Source organism: Cetorhinus maximus, chromosome 20, assembly GCF_964194155.1.
Source record: "Cetorhinus maximus chromosome 20, sCetMax3.hap1.1, whole genome shotgun sequence".
NCBI classification, from domain to species: domain Eukaryota; kingdom Metazoa; phylum Chordata; class Chondrichthyes; order Lamniformes; family Cetorhinidae; genus Cetorhinus; species Cetorhinus maximus.
In genome coordinates this window covers 19,220,997-19,240,754 of record NC_135898.1, presented here as the reverse complement: position 1 = coordinate 19,240,754, position 19,758 = coordinate 19,220,997, and the positions used below count along the sequence as shown (strand labels likewise).

The following is a 19,758-nucleotide window of genomic DNA, read 5'->3' as shown; positions in this document are numbered from 1 at the left end:
CACTCACAACCCACCTTATTTGTGCCCACTGGGAAGTAGCCCAAGGGTACCTGAACTCTGATTACTGATGGACCTTTAATAGCTGTTAAGAGGCAGTGAGCCAGTACAAGGCGCTCCTTTTCTTCCCTAAGCGACACCCGAGAAACTGTGCCACTTAGTAACTAATCTGTACTTACTGTCTAGAAGCAATTTAACTGCCCGAGGTTATGGGGGGAAAGCAAAGGAGAAAAAAGTAAATTAGTTATGAACATAGCCATCTTTCTCATCTGATAAATACCCTTACAGGGAACCAAATATACACAGTCTGACAAATCTGAATAGAGTTCTCATGATTGAGAGATTTATTTAAGAAAATAAATTGGAAATTAAATGTTGTAAGCCTTAAATGTTTCAGGACCCTGGGCTGTCCTTCGAAAGTGCCAGAACAAATACTGTCAATTCTCATAAAAAAATAAAGGCGTACGAGTGAAATGGCTTGCAGTGACACAAGAAGCAATGTTAAAAACATAGTTATAACATACATGAAAATGCTCTTGGGCCTGTTGCATGCTGCGCTAGAGTCAAACTCAATACCAACGGGGAAAAGAAGGGTGCCCTCGGCATTAAGGTCCGAAGTCCACAAGCGCACAAGCGATCCGGTTTCACCTACTGGCACGGGATACAGTGAGATCAATAAATTACAGCCACATCTGCAACAATATCACCAAGGCAGAGTCTGAGATAAGTGCCTCCTGCCCTGTGCCAAGTCAATGAATGGGGACATGGACAGTCCTCACACTCAGGGGGTCTCATATCTATGGACACTATAAAAAATGTGGACTGCACACACAAACTGAAAGATTAAAAAAATTAAAAATATAAAAAGCAGATAGTTTTTCATTTCTACACAATTCATTAAGTAAGGCTTCTTTTAATTAAAAGATTTCTTGTGCATGGTTCCTCAAACCATTTTTCTTATTGAATTCTGTTGCAGAATTTCTTTTTCTTCCTTTTTTTCTCTCGGGGCTGGGAAATTAAGGCCAAGGCGCTCCGAACATGGCCCTAAGCAGTTCATGAAATTCCTATGTCTACAGCAATCATTCTATTTGAAATTTCCATTATGTCTGCTGTCGTCAGTATAAACAATGGCTCTCTATGGTGTCTACAGGATCTTCCCTCATCTTCTCATATATGGGGCATTTAGTGACTGCTTGGGCATGCCAGCATTCATATAACTGTGATGAGAGGGGCCTGTGTACATCATGTTGCTGTGGGGATTAGACTGCATAGGCTGCTGGCCATACGGCTGGCTTCCCATCATGCCCATTTGCATCTGCATAGGATACTGGGCCGTTTGGTTCATGTAGGCCGCATTACCATGGTAACTGCTGTTCATCATTGGCTGGCTCATCCGATAACTGTTCATAGCATTCAGTGTGTTCATATTCATGGAGTTAACATTGTAGGTGGGGGCAGGCATCAGGTTCACGCCCATGTTCATCCCTCTCTGAACTGTAAGAGCTCGCTGTGCCAGTGCAGGGGTGTTACGGCCATAGATCTGCTGCTGGTGGGTGGCTGTAGCAGCCGGCAGTGGGGCAGACTTGGAACGGTTTGAAATGTGACCTTTGGCTGGCATCTGGCCTTGCAACCTCTGTGTGTGAGGAATTCCAATGTTGGAAGCTGGCATGTTGCACTGTAAGAGGGGTGAAGTCAGATTCATTGATGGAGACGTGAGATTTGGAGGAGGCGTCATGGTGGCTTGTGCTTGGGGTGTCCCTGCAAGTGCATGGGGTGTTGGAGCTAGCTGAGCTAGGCCTGTGTTGGATAGAGACACACTAGTTGCATAGGAAGTCACAGCAGCAGAGTGGCTGTAAGGCATCGCATGATGGTCCATGATGGTATTGGTAAGTTGTTGAAGTCTGGCAAGGCTGAAGTTGGCTGTAGACTGTGTATAGCCACCAGCACCAAAGTCTCCCTGACCCATTCTCTCATAGAGGCTCATGCCACTTGTGTTTGAGGGCTCTGGAATCTCCATCAGGGTCATGGGGGCTGTTGTGAAACTGTTGCTCATGCTGCACTGGGACAGTGGCTGCTGTTGCTGCTGGGGCTGTTGCTGCTGGGGCTGTTGTGGTGGAGGCTGCTGCTGGGGTTGTTGCTGTGGTGGTGGTGGTTGCTGTTGCTGCTGGTTGTTGCTTGGAGGCCTGTCAATTGCACAGCTCTGAGGCGACTTCATGTTACAGTTGGCTGTAGCAGCAACGTTATTCTGTTGCATCATGCTGCAACTGCTGTTCATGCTTGTCATTTGCTGGGTTACGACACAGCTGTTTTGGGTCAGGCTGCTGGAAGACGACAGGCCACTATATGAACAGCTTGTTTGAGAGGTGTTATTTCCACATATGCTGCCTCCCATTGTGGAATCGTAGCTGCTCGGGTTCTCATAATTTTCTGTTGTACTCTCAATGCTGCCCAGATCACTAAACCCACTGTCAACTACTTGCTGTGAATGGTCAGACACAGATGGGACATCCATCATAGGGCTTGTCTCCATGTTCTGCATTGACGGAGCTGACAGTGAACCCTGCTCAGGACTTATTTGTGTATAGCTGCTCTCTAGGGCTGGCATGCTTGGGCTACTGACTGAACGGACTGACTGACTGGGGTGTGACTGAACTGATGAGATGGGGCTGTTATGTTCTGAGTGTTGGCAGTCCTCCACCATGGTAATCTGTGGACTTTCTTCAGCTTGGTTGTAGCTTTGCAAGTTCTGGCAGGCTTCCAACGTCTCGGCACAGTCCTGGTAAGCACCATCATGCTCGCTATTTGTCTCTTGTGTTAAAGATTGAACAGCTTGCACCGTTTCTAGATCCAGCTCACTATGCGATATATCCTCCTCTTCTTCCTCCTCCTCCTCCTCTTCCTCTTCTTCCTTGAACTCCGGGATTAATGTCTCTTTATTATCTTGATCATCTACACGGTCTTCATCTGAAGGTGGCACAAGCTCAGAGTCCAGCGATGTATCATTTGCTTGTTCTTCTTCAGAATCTGCATCCATCACATTTTCACCCACAATATTTTTATCTAGTGTACTTGTCTCTAAAAAAGGTTCCTGTATTGGAGACTCCTCTTTCACGCTCTCTTTTACACTTTCCTCGACCTTTTTGTCTTCAGAGTCCAGATGGCCTTCATCCTCATCATCAGCATCATGGTCATCATTCTGGTTGATCTCTTCCTCCTCTTCTTCCTCATGCTCGTGTTCCTCATCCGTATGTCCTTCTTGTTCAGCTGATTCTGATTTCTCCTCATTTTCATTCTCAGCCTCCTGCTCTTCAATTTTAAGTGTCGGACTGAGAGAATCATGCGATGTTCTCTGCACATCGCATGGCACTTCTTCCTCCAGCTCCTCCTCCTCCTCCTCATCCTCCTTTTTGTAAGCAATGGGGAGGTCCACGATTTTCGGCTCTACAACAGAGCTCCTCCTCTCCTCACTACGGTTCGCACGTCCTTGTTTCAGAACAACATTGGCTGATGGGGAACTTGCATTCGCCATGGTCTCATTTGATCGGGCAAGTTTAAATCCTGGCTTGCGCCCTGGCTTTCTCTTCCATTTGATTGTTCCACGCTTTACACCTTTTGGCCACCCTCTCTTGCGCTTCAACACTACAGGTGGAGGTTTGGGTATGGAAGGCTCTTTAGCCTTATCTTTCCTCACAGTGACTAAAGGTTCAAGCGTATTTTCTCCTGAAAGAAAAAGAAAAATACTTTTAAGGATTCAGTTTTAAACAGGGGAAGCAGAAATAAACTGAAATGTAAGCGACAAGGTGGGAAAAGGAAATGCTCCAAATCCAGAAAAAGGAACAAGAAATTGGCATGCTTCTGCTTGTGCTAGACCAGACATTTTTCAGACAATCAGTATTTAATGTCAATCATTTCCCCTGGTGTGGTTAGAATGCCTTTGACTATTCTCCCAATCTTCACCTTGCTCCAACATCAAAGTTCTGCTCCATGGCTCATCTTAGATTGCCAGGAATTTGGTGTATGCTTCGCTGGCCAATAACATCAAATATAATGAACTACAGGCCAGTGAGTCTCATGTCAGTGGTAGGGAAACTATTGAAGAAAGTTCTGAAGGAGAGTATCTATCTCCACTTGGAGAGGCAAGGTTTGATCAGGGATAGTCAGCATGGCTTTGTCAGAGGGAGGTCATGCCTAATAAATTTGATTGAATTTTTTGAGGAGGTGACCAGGTGTGTAGATGAGGGTAGTGCAGTTGATGTAGTTTATATGGATTTCAGCAAAGCCTTTGACAAGGTCCCACATGGGAGACTTATAAAGAAGGCAAATACACATGGGATACAGGGTAATTTGATAAGGTGGATTCAAAATTGGTTTAGTTGTAGGAAACAGAGAGTGATGACAGAAGACTGCTTTAGTGACTGGAAGCCAGTGTCCAGTGGTGTACCACAGGGATCTGTGCTTGGTCCCCTATTATTTGTCATTTATATAAATGACATAGATGACTATGTGGGAGGTAGGATTAGTAAGTTTGCGGATGACACAAAGATTAGCCGGGTGGTTAACAGTGAGGTTGAGTGTCTTGGGCTACAGGAAGATATAGACGAGATGGTTAAATGGGCAAATAAGTGGCAGATGGAATTTAACCCTGAAAAGTGTGAGGTGATACACTTTGGAAGGAGTAATTTGACAAGGAAGTATTCAACGAACAGCATGACACTAGGAAGTTCTGAGGAACAAAGGGACCTTGGCGTGTGTGTCCATAGATCTCTGAAGGTGGAGGGACATGTTAGTGGGGTGGTGAAAAAGGCATACAGGACACTAGCCTTTATTAATCGAGGCATAGATTACAAAAGTAGGGAGGTCATGTTGGAGTTGTATAGAACCTTGGTGAGGCCACAGCTGGAGTACTGTGTGCAGTTCTGGTCACCACATTATAGGAAGGATGTGATTGCACTGGAGGGGGTGCAGAGGAGATTCACCAGGATGTTGCCTGGGATGAAACATTTAAGTTATGAAGAGACATTGGATAGACTTGGGTTGTTTTCGTTGGAGCATAGAAGACTGAGGCGTGACCTGATCGAGGTGTCCAAGATTATGAGGGGCATGGACAGGATGGATAGGGAGCAGCTGTTCCCCTTAGTTGAAGGGTCAGTCATAAGGGGGCATAAGTTCAAGGTGAGGGGCAGGAGATTTAGGGGGGGATGTGAGGAAAAACTTTTTTACCCAGAGGGTGGTGACGGTCTGGCACGCATTGCCTAGGAGGGTGGTGGAGGCAGGTTGCCTCACATCCTTTAAAAAGTACCTGGATGAGCACTTGGCACATCATAATATTCAAGGCTATGGGCCAAGTGCTGGTAAACGGGATTAGGTAGGTAGGTCAGGTGTTTCTCACATGTTGGTGCAGACTCGATGGACCGAAGGGCCTCTTCTGCACTGTGATTCTGATATCATTTGTCTTGCTCTGAGATGTGGGAACTAGAAAGGAACAAACCTTGTGCTACTCTTACCACATTTCGCAACGGCACCACTGAAGGACATTTCCAACACGTATACTGCCATGTCCGCCCAGGAACAGTACATGATCCTGAGAACCTCTTCTGTCCATTCAAAGCCCATCATTTTGCCCCAAAATTACCAGTACTTTTATTGGCAGAGATGCCCCAAAAAATTTTTTAGGATGGGGTAAAGAGGTATTCCAATTTATTTCAGCCTACAGACAGGGTGGCCCAGGGCTCCGGCACTCTGCCTAAAGTAATCGGGATTTGCGGTGTGGTCAGTTTTTGGCATTACAGTATGCTTCTTCATTGGGAAGCAGAGATACCATGGTGTTACAATAATGCACCCCAACTGACTAGTCATACTGAACAGGGTCAGGTTGTCCTCCCTATTGATTAAGAGCACTGAGCACTGTGCTGTATGAAGGAAAAATGGTTCAAAATAAATACATTGTCCAAAACTGATGAGAAAGAAAAAAAAGATAGCACTTTTCACCATGACCAGATATTCCAAAGTATTTTACAGTCAATGAAGTGCTTCTGAAGTGTAGATACTATTATGTAGGGAACAGAGTAGTTAATTTGCGCACAGCAAACTCCTACATAAAGCAACGTGATGCGTTCAGAAAAACTATTTTTGCGATTTTGATCGAGGAGCAACTATTGGACAGGGTACTAACGATAACGCCACTACTCTTCTTCAAAATAGTGCAATGGGATCTTTTACGTACACCTGAAGGGGCAGACAGGGACTCAGCTTTAATGTCTCATCCGAAAGATGCTATCTGCAACAATACAGAACTCTTGCTGTGCCGCACTGGAGCGTTCGCTAGATTTTTGTGCTCAAGTCCTGTAGTGGGGCTTGAACCCAGAACCTTGTGATTCAGAGGCAAAAGTATTACCAACTGAGCCATGGCTGAAGGTTAAAACAATATATGGATTTGAATTGAAGAGTACATTTGAATTATTCTGCTCTATATACAGTGACGGGCAACAGGAACAAGTCTTTAATTATGTAAGAGGGTTGGGCTTCCATCATCAATGATACTTTAATGACTGTGAGGCTGAACACAGATTAACTCTTCATCTATTATAATGGGACCATTCCATCTCAAAACCTAAACAGGACCTTCTCTTTAAAAGATTCTTCAGAGGGTATTAAGATATATGGGACTGGAATCATGTGTGGATCAGACCAGGTGGTCTTAACCTTTCCATCAGGTTCTTTTCTCTAAAAGGTATGAGTGCAACAGTGAGCTTGTGATAATCTGGGTGTTTTGATCATTTTTGCCTGACATAAACCTATAATTTTGAGATTTATTGAATTTAATTTCACAACCTGCCACTAGATTTGGACTCTTAGCTCAGTTGCTGGTCCAGGACCATAACTGCTACCACGTTCTCTCAAATCTCGATAAACCAGAGACATTCAAATTTCCCTCTCAGTTAAAGAGACACATATATAACCTCAGCATCTTCAGATGGTGTCCCAAAGGGTGCTTATATTAAACTACCATCTCCAATAACAGGTTGTGACAAACTTCTCAACAGCTAGTGCAGTGCGTACTTCTATTGCACACAGTTCTAATATTAGTCATGTGGATTATGATCTCAGTGCTTTGCATGACCTTGACTTTGTTACAATAATCCGAGTCAGGTTCTTTGTCCAGTCATGATTCAGTTCGAAGAATTTTTACCTCAGAATAATGCTATTTGTATCACAGCTTTACTGTATGCACCACACTGTTTTTTCAATACTGACAGGGCAGAGATAAACAAAGCAGCAAAAATCAACTCTCCATCTCCTGCTTACTTCAGTTCAGGTAATGAGAGAGAGAGGGCACGTGCAAGACCCTATCTGCCTTAATTCATTAAGAATGAGGATTGTTCATGTTGTGCTCTTGCTAAGATAGGTAGGAACCTTTTACTGCCACTAAGTGCCACAATGTTTTTTGTAACTAACAGCAGCTTTCTGGCAATAACCTAGGATTAAACTGACGACTGCTTACTTGGATTGCATATATTTTTGGCTTACATGTTGCTACTGTTTTGTTGTGAGTGCCCACATAGTAGTGAGTGAGCTGTGTAGTATGGCTTGGATTGTGAATGATCCTGGAGACAGATTGCAATACATGTCAGTGAGGCTACTGTGTACTAATATACTTGTCTATTTTGTCAGTGTCTGGCAGATCTTAGGAGGGCTACTGCAGCCTTCCTCAAAGGGGCTGAGTCCTGTTTCAGCAGAGTTCCATAGATTCCTCAACCTGTCACCATATTTTACAAGTGTGGGCACTGAGTTCTAGCAGCCCATGTGACTATACGGTGCATGACAGATGAGCTTAACCTGTCTTCAAAGATGTACAAATAATCGCACCTTCCCCTGTAGTCTGTGTGCAATGGTCTGCAGTGAATACCAACATGGTTTCCCCTCCCCTAGCCCAGGAGCACAAAAGCCAATTGTTTCCTTAGCTGAGGTCAGTTAATTCAGCACAACCTTGATGGAGCCTGGAGCTCAGGAACACACTCCAGGGGGATTTCGTCTTAACCTTTCCATTAGGGCGTGAGGATGGGAAAAGGCAGTTTGAAATTAAAATAAAAAAGCTCCTCTTTTCTCGACGGGCCACCTGGAATGTAAAGGGGGCACCTAATAATTGTCTCACTAGGTTGTTGTGTTCACTTGAATAATCTCACAAGATGAACAAAGAAAATCCCATTTTTCTTTTACAGCATTAAACACACTTCCGTAACAGGTGGAAAGCTAAAGATGGACACAGTGTCCACTTTAAGAAACATGGGAAAAACTGGGCATCAAAGCAATTCCCAGGTTAAAATCATAGTACAATAGAAACTTGCAGCAAAGGCAGGCCTGTCATGCCTGTGTTGCTTCTTTGAAAGAGCAGTCAGGCTTAGTCCAACACCCCTGCCTTTTGTCTGAATTCTGCAAGTTCCTCCTGTGTAAGGATCTGTCCAAATTTCTTTTTAAATTATTTTATGCAACCAGTTTCCTCCATCTTTTCAGGTAGAGGGCTTCCTGATCCTGAGAACCTCAGCTCCCCTCTTGATCTTTGGCCAATGACTTGCAATTTATGACTCCCAGCTATTGGCCCACTCACCAGAGAGAACAGTTTTTCTATTTCTACTCTGAGGGGTACGGTAATATAGTGGTTATTTTACTGGATTGGTACAAGAACACAAGAATATGGATTGGAGTCGGCCATTTGGCCCCTCAAGCCTGCTCTGCCATTTGATCAGATCATGCTGATCTGTTTGTGGCCTCAACTCCATCTACCTGTCTGCCCTCCATAGCCCTTGACTCACTTGTCGATGAATCTATCTACTGCAGGCTTGAATTCCACAGGCTCATGATCCTCGGAGAAGAAATTTCTCCTCATACCCGTCTTAAATGAGAGACCCCTAATTTTTAAACTGTGTCCCCTAATTCTAGGCTTCCCCACAAGAGGAAACATTCACTCAGTATCCACTCTTGGGTTGATAAGTAGCAAATAACATTTGTACCACACAAGTGCCAGGCTATGACCATCTCCAACAAGAGAGAACCTAATCATCTCCCCATGACGTTCAATGGCATTATTATTGCGGAATCCCTCACTGTCAACATCCTGGGGGGGCTTACCACTGACCAGAAACTGAACTGGACCAGCCATATAAATACTATGGCTAAAAGAACAGGTCAGAGGCAGGGAATTTTGTGAAGATTAACTCATCTGCTGACTTCCCAAAGCCTGTCCACCATCAACAAAGCACAAGTCAGCAGTGTGATGGAATACTCTCCACTTGCCTGCATGAGTGCACCTCCAACAACACTCGAGAAGCTCAACACCATCTAGGACAAAGCAGCCCATTTGATTGGCGCCACATCCACAAACATTCACTCCCTCCACCACTGACGCACAGTAGCAGCAGTGTGTACCATCTACAAGATGCACTGCAGCAACTCATGAAGGCTCCTTCGACAGCACCTTCCAAACCCGCAACCTCTATCACCTAGAAGAACAAGGGCAGCAGACAGATGGGAACACCCATCACCTGGAAGTTTCCCTCCAAGTAACACACCATCCTGAATTGGAAACAAATCGCCGTTCCTTCACTTTTGCTGGATCAAAATCCTGGAACTCCCTCCATAACAACACTGTGGGTGTACCTACAACACATGAACTGCAGCGGTTCATGTGTTGTAGGTACACCCATCCCTAATTACCTTCTCAAAGGTAATTAGGGAAGGGTAATAAAATGCCCACGTCCTGTGAAAGATATAAAACAACTGTCAAGTACCCTCAGAATTTTATGCGTTTCAGTAAGATCGCCTCTCGTTCTTCTAAACTGCAATGGGTAGAAGCCCAATTTGTTCAATCTTTCTTTCATCCCAGGAACCAGCCCAGTGAACCTTGTCTGAACCGCTTCTAATGCAATTATATCCTTTCTTAGGAAAGAAAGCCAAAACTGTACATAGAACTCCAGATTCGGTCTCACCAAGGCCATGTACAGCTGTAGCAACAACTTCCCTACTTCTATACTCGATTGCCCTTGTGATAAATGTCAATATTCCATTTGCTTTCCCAATCACTTGCTGTACCTGCATACTAATGTTTTGTGATTTGTTACCAAGGCACCCAGATCCCCCTGTACCATAGAACTCTGTAGTCTCTATTTAAATAATATGTTGCTTTTTTATTCTTCCTGACAAAGTGGACAAGTTTACATCTTCCATCATAATACTCCATCTGCCAAATTTTTGGCCACTCACTTCATCTATCTAATTCCCTTTGCAGACTCTTCATGTCCTCTTGACAACTTACTTTCCTACCTATTCTTTGTCTCATCAGCAAAGTTAGCAACCATACATTTGGTCCCTTCATCCAAGTCATTGATAGAGACTGTAAATAGTTGAGGCTCCAACACTGATCCCTGTAGCACTCCACTAGTTACAATTTATCATCCTGAAAATTTATCCCTACTCTCTGCTTCCTGTTAGCTAATCAACTCTTTATCCATGTTAAGATGTTACCCCTACACCATAAGCTCTTATTTTGTGGAGTAATTTTTGATGTGGCACCAAGTACACCACTTCTACAGGTTCCCCTTTGTTTGCTACTTCCTCAAAGAATTCTAATAAATTAGAGTCAAACACTATTCCCTTTCACAAAAACACATTGAGTCTGCCAGGTTACATTGGGTTTTCTAAGTATCTCACGATTATCTCCTTAATAATGGATTCTAGCATTTTCCCTGTGACAGGTGTTAGGCTAACTGGCCTATAGTTTCCTGCAAGCCCGTAGCCTGGACAAATGATCTGGAGACAGGAGTTCAAATTCAACCCCAGCTGCTGCAGAATTCGATTAAAATTCAATTAAACAAATCTGTAATAACAAGCCATTATCAGTAATGGTGACCATGAAACTATGGGATTGTTATAAAATCTATCTGGTTCATTGATATCCTATAGGGAAGGAAATCTGCCATGCTTACCCAGTCTGGCCGATATGTGACTCCAGGCCCACAGCAATGTGGTTGACTCTTAAGTGCCCACCAAAATGGCCCAGTAAGTCAGGTAGACTCTCCATCTCAAGGGCAATTAGGGATAGACGATAAATGCTGATCTTGCCAGCGACGCCCACATTCCTTGAATTAATTAAAACTCCATCTTGAAAAACCTCAATTTGGTCACTCTCAACTTACTTTCTTTCGAGGAGAACAGTCCTAACTTTTACAACCTCTCCTCAAAACTCATATCTCTATCGCTGGGAACATCCTGGTCAACCTGGCCTCTGCGCTTACTCAGGCCTTTACATCTTTCCTTAAGTACGATACCCAGAATTGTCCACAATACTCCACCTGAGGCCTAACCAGTGATTTATAATGTTTTGTATGACCTCTTTGCTTTTACAATCTATCCCTCTATTTATAAGCGCAAGTGACCCACAAATACTTTTTAAACTGCCTTATGAACTTGCCCTGCCATTTTTAGAGATTTGTGTATATGGACACCAAAGGTCTCTCTGCTCATCTAGTGTTAAAAATTTATAAGTAAACCATCTTTCTGTACTCCTTCTCCCAAAGTGAATCATTTCACACTTTTCTGCATTGAACTCCACTGCCCATTTCATCACCCTGAAGGCTACAACTATCTTCATCGCTGCCAACCATACTGCCTGGTTTCATATCTGCAAACTTCATATTGTTGTTCCATGCACCTGAGTCTAGGTCATTTATAAAAAACTGAAACAGATCCAAAAATTATTCTTGGGAAACACCTCCCAAGTACGAAAAGCATCCATCTACCACTGCTCTCTGCTCCCATCCTGTCACTTTCCCCTTTATTCCAAAAGCTTCCACCTTAAGAACCTCCCCTGTGGCACTTGATTGATTTCCTTTCCCAAGTCCATACTTACAATGACCAAACCACCTTGAACAGCCTGCTACGTACCTCATCGAAGAATTCAATCCAGCTAGTCAGACACAATCTGTCAACAACTCCATTCTGGCATTCTTCCTTATCTGGTCCAACATTTATCTAGCTAACTGCTTCCACTCTATGTACTTAAAAAAATGTTTCAGGGTTCAATTCAATGTTGCTTGCTAATCTTTACTTGTGATGACTCTTTGCCTCCCATATTAACTTTCTCAATTCTATCCTGTACTTTCTTCCTGTTTATTAACTGAATCTTGCTCCTGATATCTGTCATAAGTCTCCCACTATTTATTGGGGCCTCTCTAGCTTTATCTTTTACCTCCAGAGAAACATTGCTAGTTTGCACCCGAACTACCTCTTCCTTGCATGCCTTCGATTGCTCTGTCACAACCTGACTCTGGAACCACCTTGTCCAATCTACCTGTGCTAGGTGCCTTCTTCAATCACTAAAATTAGCTCATCCTCAGTTGACTAATTTTATGTTCACGATTTTATGGTCTCTTTCATAATTACTCAAAACCAAATGATACTATCGCACTGAAATGATTTAATTCAATAGTCAAATACCTTGAACTGCGTTAGCATCACCATTTTCTTCTGTAGCCTTTCTCTGGGAGGAAGTGCGTTTTCGTACAACACCACCAGATGTCAGACTTCTGAAGATGCGACCACCTCGATGTTCCTTCTCATTTCTCTCCTCCTCTTCCAACTCAAAAGTTGGTTCGAGGTGTGGCATTGGTCGTTCTGTGTCAGAATCATCAAATGGTTCATCCAGCACCTCGGTTGTCTCTGAGATGGTCTCTGTCACAACACTGCTGTTGTGCAGCTTACGCTTTCGCCCACGTTTTTTCCGGTGAATTACCACTCTCTAGGGAGAAACAACATCATGAATTATAAAAATAGCTGACATTTCTGTCTGCATCAATACAACCACAGTTAAAAATCAACACTATTTTCTGGAGGGGAGACAGATTTCAAGCTTCATACATCTCAAATTAACTGTTTCTTAAAGGCAAAATACTTTATGCCAGTTGGTGTCACAAGTGTAAGTGCTACAAATGTACAATTCTCAGCCTCTCTCAGCTTATCACCCTGCTGGTTGAATGCAGCCTAAAAGAACAAACTCAGAGTAAAATTTCCCTTCTTGTGATAGTGAATTATGAGCTTGAGTTAAACATATAAACATTGTTAAATGTTATCTTAAAAATGCAAATGCTAACTCTGCACAAATACGCTTCCAGGCTGTCTGCAGCCAGCAGAGTTGAAATGTAAAACATGCTATCAAGGGGTGGGAGGGTTAATATGAATCGAAGAGGTGACTGCCTTTGCAACATTGAGAACATGGGTAAACCTCAGCAGATACTGTACCAACTTGTGGGAGACACTGCCACCTAGTGCAATTGCTAACTCAGTTAAACATTTTTAAAAAAGAATTTGATTTCTGTTTTGGCATGTGTATATATATATATATAAATATATATTATATATATATATATACATAAATAAAATGTGTGTATAAAATGTATTATATATATAATATATATAGATAGATACACACAAACATGCACACGTTTGCATGTACATATATTTATTATATGTATATTATATAGCAAGACTTACAATAGGAAAACAGCTTAAAAGAACAGATTCTGAATCAGGTTCTGGACGGCAAAGTTGGCTGGGTGGTAAGTGTCAACACCAACAAATTCAGAGAGAAAACCACAACTGGATTAAGCAAAGAGCATCAAACTTATTGCTTCTCATAAACAGATAATTTCTGAATTAAAAACAGAATAAGAAATTCTGATGAAAGGTGATTGGCCTAAAATGCTCACTGTTTCCCTCTCCACAGGTGCTGCCAGACCTGCTGAGTATTTCCAGCATTTTCTGTTTTTATTTCAGGTTTCCAGCATCCGCAGTATTTTGCTTTTGTTTCTGAATTAACCTATCAGGCATCAATGATGTACAGTCTCAGTGACAATGGCAAGCCCACCTACTATAAACTACAGAGAAAAATTAGTATCCACAGAAAATGGCAATAGCATTGGAAAGGGATAGATGAACAACTGCAAAGTGGTAACCTTAAGACAACAGAAAAAGACCATGCTTGGACATAAGTTCAAGGTGAGGGGCAGGAGGTTTAGGGGGGATGTGAGGAAAAACTTTTTTACCCAGAGGGTGGTGACGGTCTGGAATGCACCGCCTGGGAGGGTGGTGGAGACGGGTTGCCTCACATCCTTTAAAAAGTAACTGGATGAGCACTTGGCACGTCATAACATTCGAGGCTATGGGCCAAGTGCTGGCAAATGGGATTAGGTAGGTAGGTAGGTCAGGTGTTTCTCATGTGTCGGTGCAGACTCAACGGGCAGAAGGGCCTCTTCTGCACTGTGATTCTGTGATGGCTTTGCTCTCATGTTCATGATCCACAAACACACTGCTGGCCTGCAATTTTTCCAGTATATTCATTCTACTCGAGTGAACAAGCACCTCCATCACATGTGTATGGAGAAGCTATAAAACCAAAAAAAGCCATATCTTTTCATGCATCTGGCTTTGCAATTATAAAATAATTTTCTTTCAGCTGAAATAATGCAAAAAAATGTTAGAAAATATTAAGCCATGGCTGTCAGCAGTGATGTTAAATAATTCTACTCAGGAGATTGTTGTGATCAGCATTTATCTAGTGATCCATTTGTGCCATCAGTTTTTTGTTATATGTTTGTTGAAATTCACATGCAGAGATGGTAATCAAATTTCACTTCTAGTGAGGACAAAGGCTTACTGCAGGTGATATGTCTCTGCTAATTCTTGACATAATTCAGTTTAGCCAATAAGGAAAGCCAAGGACAGGAAAGGCCATTTGACTCATTGAACTCTTCTGTGAAAGCATCCTGCAGCAGGAGTATCTCTAGTGTTTCTGGCTTTCCAATTTCAGGTGGCAGATGTTGCCAAACATTCACTCCTTTTAAGTGAAGAGCTTCTTCTTGATCTCTTAAAACTATTTCTCAAGAGTGTAATTCTATGTCCTTTGGATTCTACAGTTTTCTATGGTAACAGTTATTGCAACATGCTTCGCAATTTAACCCCATCCTATCATTTTGCTCACAGCCCTTCATTGAGACTGTGGAAGAAAATGAGATAGAATGAGAATTTTATTTCAAAATGATGTATCTTCCTCCGACTCAAGGAAACGTATCTGGGTTTGGCATGATGTTATCAGGCCATTAACAAGTGGTTCACCCAGCTGCTGTTTCCCACAGTGCAAGTTAAAAAGACTTCACTAAAACAGCATGTGGAGGCTCACTTTGGGTTACTTTGAAGCACAGCATATCAGTTGAATCAAGAACTGACACAGTCCTGGAAATACTCAGACATTCTTTGGGGTTGGGGGCTGAGGAAGAGGAGATGGAAAAAAAAGAGGAAGGAGAAAAGTATATTGATTGGGGTCAAGGCAGAGGTGGGGGGTTGTTGGGGGAAGTGGGGGGTTGAGCTGGCTGAGGTTTCTGCATTAAACTTCATTACTTAAACACTTCTCCCTCTCGAATCTGTAATATTTTTATCTTTTAAACAGTAAAATGATCACAACTAGTTACATACTGAAACCTGCAGAGAGAGAGAATATTTACTGCATAACCAATCTGCCATTTTTTCAAAATGGTGCCTTAATTTACATTCAATATATTACAAAAGGCCTGCCTGAATAAAAATACCATTATTTATTACTTCAAACCAAATGAGGACAAATGCAAATTTTTAACATGAAAATGAAAGGATCTATTCAGATTCATGCCAGTCTTTATGCACAATGCAAGATCAAAATAGTTTATTTTAAAGTTCCACTTCCTCTCCTCCCACTAACTATAGGTAATGCAATATAAAGCCATTTGATAGGTGATATGATGGAACACAGGGTCATGTTTGCAGTATCTTGCACAGTGAATTTTCAATGTTAAAACATATGTAGGGAAGAGGAACTAACATAGAAGTATTGAGCCATAGAGATTTATGGGCCAAAATGAGGCCACTTGGCCCATTCCGCATTGGGCACTTCAAAACTAATCCCACTCCCTTGCTCTTTCCCAAAATTTCCATCTTCCAGTGCTTCAAGTATTTATCCAATTTTCTCTTAAAAGATGTGATGGTCTATCTCAAACACTCCATTTGGAAAAGCATTCCATACTCCAACAACCCACAATGTAAATTATTTTCTCCTAACTTCTCATCCTGAATGGCTACTGTAAATTGACAATCCCCCATCACTGACTCCACAACCAGAGAATGTAGTCTATCCATATAATGATCAGTTCTTCCCTGCAGCGAGTATGGAATCAAAACAAAAATGTGTGTCAACCAAAGGTGTTGTCTCAGTGCTTGGACATTTCTGTGCTATTGGCAAAAAGGGTCCAAAAGAGATACATTTGGCTAGGAAAAGGACAAAAGCGGCTTCCCAAATTTTACCTTCCTCTTCACTCCTCGCAGTGCTGGTTTTGTGAGTACAGGTGGAGAGCTCGGCCTTGTGTCATCACCTTCTTCATCCTCATAGTCTTCCTCCTCCTCCTCCTCCTCACTGCTCTCGCTGAAATGCTTCCGCTTGTTCTCGCCATTTGGCATAAGACCTTCCACAGAACTGTCCTGTCGAGCTTTGCATGTTGTTGCGCATGCTGCTATTTGCCTGCCGTTCTGGAATGGTACGTAACCATTGGGTTCCTTCTTATCCCATAACTCATTGGTGTTTTCAGTCTGTTTGAAATAAATGTAATTTAAGAAATGAATGGTGAATCACCTTCTAGATCCCGGGCTTCACTTACAAAGTTGATAATAAGGTATAAATTCAAGTCCTATCTTTTTGTACAGTGTGAAAGGATAATAGCTCTGTCTGTAAGGTTCAGATAGGAACAGAGCCAATGCTTCAGAAAGCAGAACACCAAAAAAAAGTAACCACATGACTGAGACTCAAAAGTCCAGAGGCACCATACCCTCAAGGAATAAGGTGGACAACAGATTGGTCACCGGGTGTTAGTTGTGTAAATGGCTGAAAGGAGGTTCACAAGTATGCCTGAAGTGACACACCTGTCTACTTCCTCTCCTCTTGGAGGGCATGTCCTGATCTGATGCTCTCAGCATATGGACAATTATGGAACTTGATGGGAAAGGTAGATTGGTCTCACCTTTTGAATCCCAGTTAATTAAGCCCAAAACATCTGGCAGGCATCAGGTATAAACAACATTCTACAGTCCAGCAGATCAATGAGATTGATAGCCATCAAACTAAATATTCAGGCTGGTTTGAAGATGGGTTTCCTCTTTGATATTTCAAGAAATTGTGATGGAACCGGTATTAGCACCACAAATCAAATAGTGGCAGGGTTCAACACGCAGTTCTCTGGCATGTAAAAAAAAGCTAAAGCGAGCATCTTTGTACGCATCTGATTTCCTGTAACAGAAAATCTTACTGTTTCTCCAATGTGAATTGTTAATTGATAGTGTTTATATCTACTTTTCCCATCAATTTCCATAATTGTCCATATGCTGAGAGCAGCAGATCAGGACATGCCCTGCCGAGAGTTGCAAAGGAAGTAGACTGGTGTGTCACTTAAGGCACACTTGTGAAACTCCTTTCAGCCATTTACACAACTGACACCCGATGACCAATCTGGTGTTCACCTTATTGCTTGAGAGTATGGTGCCGCTGGACTTTTGAGTCGCAGACATGAGGTTACTTGTTTAGTAGAGGCAAATCAGGCACAGAAAGAGCAATGAAGTGAGGGAAAGACAATCAGAATTAAGGGAGAGGGAGGGACAAAAGAGAAAGATTTAAAAAAAATTCTTTCATAGCATAGTTGACTAGACCAGCACCTATTGCCCATCTTTAATTGCCCTCTTGAACCGCTGCAGTCCATGTGGTATAGGGTATACCCACTGTGCTATTAGGAAGGGAGTTACAGGATTTTGACCCAGGGAAGAAAGACTTTTTTTTTCTAAATTTGACATTTTTAATCTATATATCGGAATTAGATTATTGTTACCTCTCTCGGCTGGAGGTTGATCAATTGCATGATAGTGCAATGAAAAGTATTTATGCTGTTACATTCCACACCCAACTTTGTGGCAAATTTAATGAACATTTAATATGCAAATAAAGCAAGCTCTTACACATAATGGAGAGACTAAGGTTGAGATTTTACTTGTGTGAAGCAAATGGCATACCAGAGTAAACGGACCCAGCAAGTTCTGGTGATTCGCAACACAAACATACCTCTTTAATGCCTGAATTTAGTGGCTGATTTGCACATTAATACCAGCATTCCTTGTTTACTTGCCCTTATTTATCCAGCAGGGCCTAGCCCATTGTGTTTGGAGCAGGCCACCTTTGGAAGGATATATTAATCGTGATGAGATTTCAATCACAACTCACCAGGTTGAGCCTTGGAATCAACAGGCATGACCGTTAAAATTAGAAGCAAACCAGTTAAAAGTGATTCCAAGTTAATTCTTCACTGGAAGGGTGGCGACAATGCACATCACCTTCGATGGCCAAAGATGCAAATCAATTCAGATGGTCAAAAGGGAGATATATGCTTATTGGTGCAGTAAGGGTGTTAAGGAATATGGAAAAAAGCCAGGGAATTGGGATTAAAAAAGACCAGTCACAGCTAATAACTTGGCAAGGCAGACACAAGAGATTGAATCTTCCACAGTTACTGTTGCAAAGTAAATTTGGTGCCTAAGCTCAGATCCGTCACTTTTCAGCCTGCTGAGTAAATGTGTAAAGGCATACAAAGTACAGCCTACGAGAAGCAGGACTGCATCACGTTTTATCAAGGTACCACAGTCAAAATAAAACCAGTAAACATTTAGAAAGCTAATTGGAATCCAAGCCAAAGTTGAAACCCAGTATCCAAATGGCAAGAGTGAAAGAAGTGGTGGGTTTTGAATTCCCAATTAATCCATTCCTCTTTGTGAAGTTTCATGATTTGGAGACGGTGATCTCTGAATGGGCCACCCGATTTGAGAGACTTCCCCCTCCCCCATCCTCCAAAACCCAACATGACAACTGCCAGATACTCCTTCAGTTTCAGGATAAACAGCCAACAAAGGCATCTCGCCTGAAGGTTGGCACTAACATTTTCTGAAAATTGAATACAGAGCCATGTGAGGAGGAGACAAAGTTCTCTAGCTTCTTGATTTCAAATGAAGCAAACCCCTTGATGTAACAAAGGTAGTTTGCTTTCTCATGTTTGGCTCAGGAAGTCTGATGGTCAAACTTATTAGAAGTGACTCACATCATGATTTATTTATAATATAAAAGCAGAAAATGCTAGAAATATTCACAGCATCTATGGAGAGAGAAAACTTATAGGCCTGAAACATTAACTGTTTCTCTCCCCACAGATGCTGCCAGGTTTGCCGAGTATTTCCATAATTTTCTGTTTTAGTTTCTGATTTTCAGTGTCTACAGTATTCTGCTTTTGGATTTATTTGTTTGGTCAAATGGATATTTAACTTATCTTTTGATGTACTAATTACTAGTCAAAACTTTGCTGCATCTACATTTGATTTCAACACGAGGCTACATGTAACGTATGATATGCTTCTGCTGCCATCTGATGACAAACCTGTGCATCTACACTTTCTACAAACGATAAATCATACTTGGATTAGATTCAGAGCAAGTTATTAGAGTTTCATTGCTATGTGATTCTTATTGCAACAAGAGATCAAGAACAATCACAATGGGCAACGGCTACCAGGATCAAACTGTTAGACTAAAGGTTAGGCTTATTCTCAGGTCCCAGTAAAACCATTCAAGCTCAGATAATGCTGGCAGTCATGCATTAG

At 42.2% G+C, this 19,758-nt stretch overlaps 1 protein-coding gene across 2 annotated transcripts in view; it reads right to left on the bottom strand.

Annotated features, from left to right (window-relative positions):
* Positions 1-321: 321 nt before the first annotated feature.
* Positions 322-19,758, bottom strand: part of LOC144694909 (histone acetyltransferase KAT6A-like) — a 160,380-nt gene continuing 140,943 nt past the window's right edge. For both annotated transcript variants that reach the window (XM_078565660.1, XM_078565661.1), the window contains exons 15-17: positions 16,378-16,659; positions 12,487-12,787; positions 322-3,717 (exon numbers count right to left, since the gene is read on the bottom strand). In XM_078565660.1, the coding sequence (XP_078421786.1) occupies positions 1,157-3,717; positions 12,487-12,787; positions 16,378-16,659 (3,144 nt within the window). In that variant the 3' untranslated portion in view covers positions 322-1,156. The remainder of the gene's footprint in view (positions 3,718-12,486; positions 12,788-16,377; positions 16,660-19,758) is intronic.